A 5,301-nucleotide genomic window follows, 5' to 3' on the forward strand; every position below is an offset into this window, starting at 1 on the left:
TTTCTCAGAGCATCCCAGAACCACCAGGGATGATTGCTTCAAATGCTGGCAATAGAATTTTTGGGGTTTGGATCTGGAGACCCAGACTTTTACCAAACCCTCAAGTGATTGACATGCAGACAGAAGACCTTCCCCAGTGACTTTGTCAATGAGATTTACCACTCGTTTCTTAACAAGGTGCATATAGCAATAGACATGTTACCTGGATATGAGTTTCCTAAAATCCATGCTCCACAAAAGCATGGCTAACATTAGAGAAGGAAATAAATAATCAGCCAATATATGCAACAAGACTTCTGTCGTGAGCGCCAAGTTATTTATCAGACCGATTACCTAGCTCAAGGTTAGCAAGCTACAGTCCTCAGAACAAATCCATTATGACGCAGTCTCTGTAAATAAAGTTTTCTTCTATCACATAGTGTCCTGGCTGCTTTCCTGTGACTGTGGCTGAGCTGATAGTTGCAACTGGGACTGTATGTCTACAAAGCCAAACACATTTACTATCTGACCCTTTATAGAAAAATTTGCTGACTTCTGGCCTAGGTCATGTTTTTAAGTAGAAGAAAGGTAGACTTAGCCCCAGGGTCTTTGTTGTAAAATTCAAGAGGGAGAAATTCAACATACTGATGAGAAATGCAAATGTTCAGTAATTTTTTGATAAGGCATACTTCCTTTTATTTAAAACTATTTTTTAGTATCAAAAAGTGGAATTTTGATAGGGTTTATAAAGAGCAATAACACAGTTCCTATCAAAATTTTAAATGTACATACTCTTCAACCCAGCTATCATATATCTAGGAACTCAGTGGGAAACTCAGTCCATGTGGTGGGAACACAGCTGCCTTCCAACACCCCTTTCTCTCTCCTGTCCCCTTTCCTCCTCTCTCTCTCTCTCTCTCAATGTCTCTCTGTCTTATTCTCTGTCTCTCTCTCAGGTCCTCTGTCTACATAGCACCCTGATGAACAATATTAGTTGCTAACTCTCAGGGGAGAGTAAGGAGAAAGAGAGAGAGAGAGGAAGGAGAGAGGCCAGCCTAGTGGGCTCCAGCTTTATGGAGGTAAGGTCATTACCTCTCCTCCTCTTGAAGCCCAATGAAGGGGTCTCCAGGGGGTAACCTGTAAAACCTGAAAGTGTCTACTAGCGAACTGACTCACTTTACAGTGGGATATCTTAGGATGAAACTCTCAGATTGAAGGGAAATCAGAAATTCAGAAGGAACCATGGTTTACCATCAAACTTGAGGACCAAAGATCCAAGGCTTTGGATCAAGCTTTGCTTGAAGCTAATCTACTTCTTGAAGCTTCAGTTACGTGGGCTAACAGTTTCCCTTTATCCCTTAAGTCAGCTTGAGTCAGCTTTTCTGGTACTATAACTCAAAGTTATAGTACCAGATACTGATACAGATTGTAAGTAGCACACCCCACAAAGGGGAACTGGCTGAGGGCAGAAGCTGAGATCAGTCAGTGAGGACACCTCCTCCTAGTATAACAGCTGGTTTCCTCCCTGGCCTGTTCTGTATTCTTAGTATGGCCATCTGCCTAGCAAGGTTGCATCAAAAAGGAAAATTCAGGATGTTGGAGACTGACTAATTCTTGCATAAATCAGTAAGGCCCATTAAGAAAAAGATTAGCTCACTTTGAAATTGGCTCGTCTGATAACAGAGAGGGGGAAAAAGTTTCCTTAAGAGAAGCCCTTTTTTTTTTGCGTGCTGCCTGCACACCAAGCTGGTTTGCATACCAGTGACCTGGAGCTTGCAGACCGGAAAAGCGGAACTCTCCACGGCAAGGTGATGTTAGTATGAGCAGAAATAGGAAGACGGGAGATGAGGAAGGATGAAAAAGTGGGGTCCAGAAAGGGCCGGATCCACCCTCTCCGCAGACACCCCCCCCCTTTTAAGTATTTATCTGTGGACAAAATGAGAAATCACGCTCTTGCATCACAGCTGGGGTGCAGCCAGGGGCAAGGAGCTGATCCCAGGGACCCCTGCGCCATGGCGTCGTTTCAGCAGCAGAGGGCACTGTAGGGACAGCAGTCAGTGGCCTGGGGGAGGAGGTATGGCTGTGAAAGGGATGATCAGCGCGACCAGAGCTCCAGCACTGCAAGAGAGGTGTTCTGAACCCACTTCTAGAAGTGACATTAGGTGACAGATTTTCTGCTTTTGGAAGTGACCAAAAACAGATCAGAAGCCTTGAAAAATGAGAATGGAGCTGCATTGCCTCTGAAACGCCAAGGCTGGCCAAAACAGCCTAGGACTACACCCAACAGTGGTTTTCAAACTGCCTGTGCGTTACATCACCCTGCGAGTTTCAAAATTATTGACGCCCAGTCCCCACCTAACTAAACCTGAACTAAATTCAAAACTTGGCAGGTGAGGTCCTGGCACTGGAATTTCTAAAAACTTTCCCAAGCGATTCTAACGTGCATTCAAGGTTGAAAAGCAAATCCTTAGGCACCCACTCCAACCGGAAATAGCCAGCCTCTATAAAAGTATTCCCCCGAAGTGGGATTCCCAGATAAAATACAAGATTCCCAGTTAAATTTGAATTTCAGACACACACCAAATGATTTTTTTAAAGTATATCCCAAATAGTGCCTATACTTACATACTCACACGAAAAAATCATGCATTCATTCTGTATTTTTATTTACTAACGCTGGCCACTGCAGCCTCCAAGCCTCTCCTCAGATATGGCTATGGAGAACGTTCTCCCAGAAAGCAGAGCACAGAACACCTGAGAAGCGGACCAGGGCTCTCAGCCAGCTGGCAGACGGGGAGTCCTTGTGAGACTGCAGGCAGGTTCGCTAGACTGTCACTAACAGAAGCCCCCAAACACCAGCATTGGCTAAGCGTTCAACAAGTGTTAGCCATCATTCTGAGGAAAGCCTCGCTTATGAAAATGAACTTGGTACGCAAACATGCATCACAGTATGCATCATCTGGGGACTCATTTAAGTAGAAAAATGTCCTAGATCGTATCAGCTATGACTGGGTGATAAACAATGCGCCAGTTTTGACTTTCTAGAAAAGTATCCCCAGTGAGTGTCTGGCACCCCTCTGCTAACACTCCGTCCCTTTCTGGCGGTTTCTTCCCCTCCTCACACGTCTCTGCTCTTCCCCCAGTGTCCCTCCCAGCCTGTGGTTCTGATCAGTTGGGCAAACAAAATCGATGGAGTCATTGCAAGGAAAAGTCTGGTTTACCTTTTATATAAGCACCGTCCGTATTTTGAAATGCAGTGCTGGGCAAAAGCGTCCCATGAGCATTTGTTGTCTGACATATACGATACGACTGCAAGAGAGAGAGAGCTAATACTGCTGATGGATCCCCACACTGAATGTGAGGAGAACTGAAAGGGGGGCTGGTGAAGAGCATGTCGTGAGAAGTCAGAGAAAATATTTATTACATCACACAATTCAACAATGGAAATAAATCACAAAAGTTAAATAAGATACATAAACTAAAATCAAAGTTAAAGAGGGCTGCAGAGTGTGGCTGAGGGTGGGGGTGGGGGTGGGACCCATAAAGGAGGTGCCCTCCAGAGTTCCAAGGTCATTGCCCCAGCTCAGGTGCCTGCTCCCCAGTCTGCACACAGCCATGACACCTTCCTGGTAGCTTCCAGGCCACTCAGGCATTCAGCTCCAGGTCGCTGATGTACTCCTGGACCCAGGCCTCCCTGGGGTCAGCACAGATCTGCCGGCCTCTTTTGGTTTGGAAGCTGTGGAGAGGCATGGAAGGATTACATGCTGAGGAATCTAGCAGGGGAATCCTGGGCCCACTGTGACCCCTCCATCCTTCTCTGCCTCAGACCTCTCAGGGTCTGTTCACATGCTCATCTAATGTACCCTCTTGTTGGGGTTCCTGACCTCCTCTGGGTCTCGTACGGGGGTCCACTCAGAAAGCCAACTTCCTGTTGTCATCTCAACAGCAGGGGCAGTTCCTTCAGGACTCCCCACAGGAACCCAGACCAGCTCAGAAAACACGGCAGTGGCCTCCCCTGGTGTCCTGTGCTCTGATGGGTCTCAGAAGGCTGAGTCCTCCAAGGGGCGGCCTCATCCCAGCCCTCCCATCTCCTTCCCCAGGAAGACTGGGCCTCACATGACACCGGGCTTGGAACACTGGCTGCTGGTCTCGTAATAGTCGACCACAAATTTCCGAGGAATCTGCCGGGAGATATAGAAGAAGCAGCAGGAAGTCGGGGTGTCAGCACCAACTGAGAGAAACAGGACAGAAAGATCCTAAGTCACTATTCAGAAGATAGGGCGAGCCAGCCATTCCCTGAGGGTCAGGAAGAACTGGAAGGAGGCAGTCCTGCGCAGGCGTGGGGATGTGGGGGCTTTAAAGACATCCAGAAGGAAGCTGGCATTTCTTCTTTTCCTTGACATTTTTATTTCTGTGTCTCTCTTTCCGTGTTTGTCATTCTCTGTCTGTCTTGGTTTGGGGTCTCTGTGTCTCTCCACCAGGAATTTAGCTTTCTAAACAACTACTCCCTTTCTGTCTCTCCCTGGGCAGTTCCATCTGGAATTCATGAGGAGAGCAAAGACTATATCCCCGAGAGCCAGTTGGACACAGATTCTTCCTCTTGGCAAAATCCCAGTTGGGCATCCGTTTTTCCATCCTTAGAATGGGACTTCCTCCCACCCCCTCCCAGAGCTGGACAACAGAATGGCTAAAACATTATGGGAAAGAAACTCCTCCTCAGGAAACAGTCTCGGAAATCTCTCTGAAGTTCTCCACCCAGAGGGGCCCAGGCACAAGACTTTGGCCCCGGGGTCCAAGCCGTGGCCAGAGAGTGGGAGGACAGGGGCAAAAGGAGGCAGGGAGGACAGACTCACAAGAGGAAGAGTAGGTCTGGGAACAGAGTGCTGCGGTGAGAAGCAGGACGGCCAGGGCAGCCGCGGGGACCTCCATGGCGTTGGGCAGCAGAGGGTGTGAGCTCAAGCGGTGGCCAAGTGGAGCTGGGACCCGAGACCTGCTGCCTCCTTCTGGAGTCTAAACCATGTCTTTTCTATATAGGCAGCCTCGGGGTATTAGAAGATAGAAAGTCGAGGAAACCAAGGGGGGATATTTAAAATCATCGGTGTTGGTGTCGTGCTGTGAGTTGCATAAGGTGGGAGAGCTCTGGGTCGCCACAAAAGTTCAGGCTATTTGCAACCATGGTTCGGTTGCCTCCTCGAGGGGGAAATGGTTTCTATAGTGAGAGGAGGTGAGATGCTGGTGTGACCCGGGGAGCAAGTGCCTTCTCACAAGACCAGATCCGGAGATAAGCATTTCTGCCACAGAGCCTTCTGCTATGTGCCCAGC

The 5,301-nt window shown here is 48.1% G+C and overlaps 1 protein-coding gene across 1 annotated transcript; it reads right to left on the bottom strand.

Annotated features, from left to right (window-relative positions):
* Positions 1-3,290: 3,290 nt before the first annotated feature.
* On the bottom strand, positions 3,291-5,093 carry LOC123777065 (C-C motif chemokine 3-like). The gene is made up of 3 exons (XM_045773522.2): positions 4,833-5,093; positions 4,096-4,210; positions 3,291-3,715 (listed from the first exon to the last, which is right to left on the bottom strand). Exons 1-3 carry the CDS (start codon positions 4,906-4,908, stop codon positions 3,625-3,627), a joined length of 282 nt encoding a protein of 93 aa, XP_045629478.1. The 5' UTR covers positions 4,909-5,093; the 3' UTR covers positions 3,291-3,624.
* Between the last annotated feature and the right edge of the window lie 208 nt (positions 5,094-5,301).

The sequence above is a fragment of the Ursus americanus genome, chromosome 23 (genome assembly GCF_024610735.1).
Source record: "Ursus americanus isolate L20-20 chromosome 23, mUrsAme1.1.p, whole genome shotgun sequence".
Taxonomy (NCBI): domain Eukaryota; kingdom Metazoa; phylum Chordata; class Mammalia; order Carnivora; family Ursidae; genus Ursus; species Ursus americanus.

Coding starts and splice junctions, on each gene's coding strand:
- LOC123777065 (XM_045773522.2), bottom strand. CDS start 4,908: ATGGAGGTCCCCGCGGCTGCCCTGGCCGTCCTGCTTCTCACCGCAGCA. Junction 4,211..4,832: donor CCAGACCTACTCTTCCTCTT/GTGAGTCTGTCC, acceptor TGTTTCTCTCAG/TTGGTGCTGACACCCCGACT. Junction 3,716..4,095: donor TGTTCCAAGCCCGGTGTCAT/GTGAGGCCCAGT, acceptor GCCTCTCCACAG/CTTCCAAACCAAAAGAGGCC.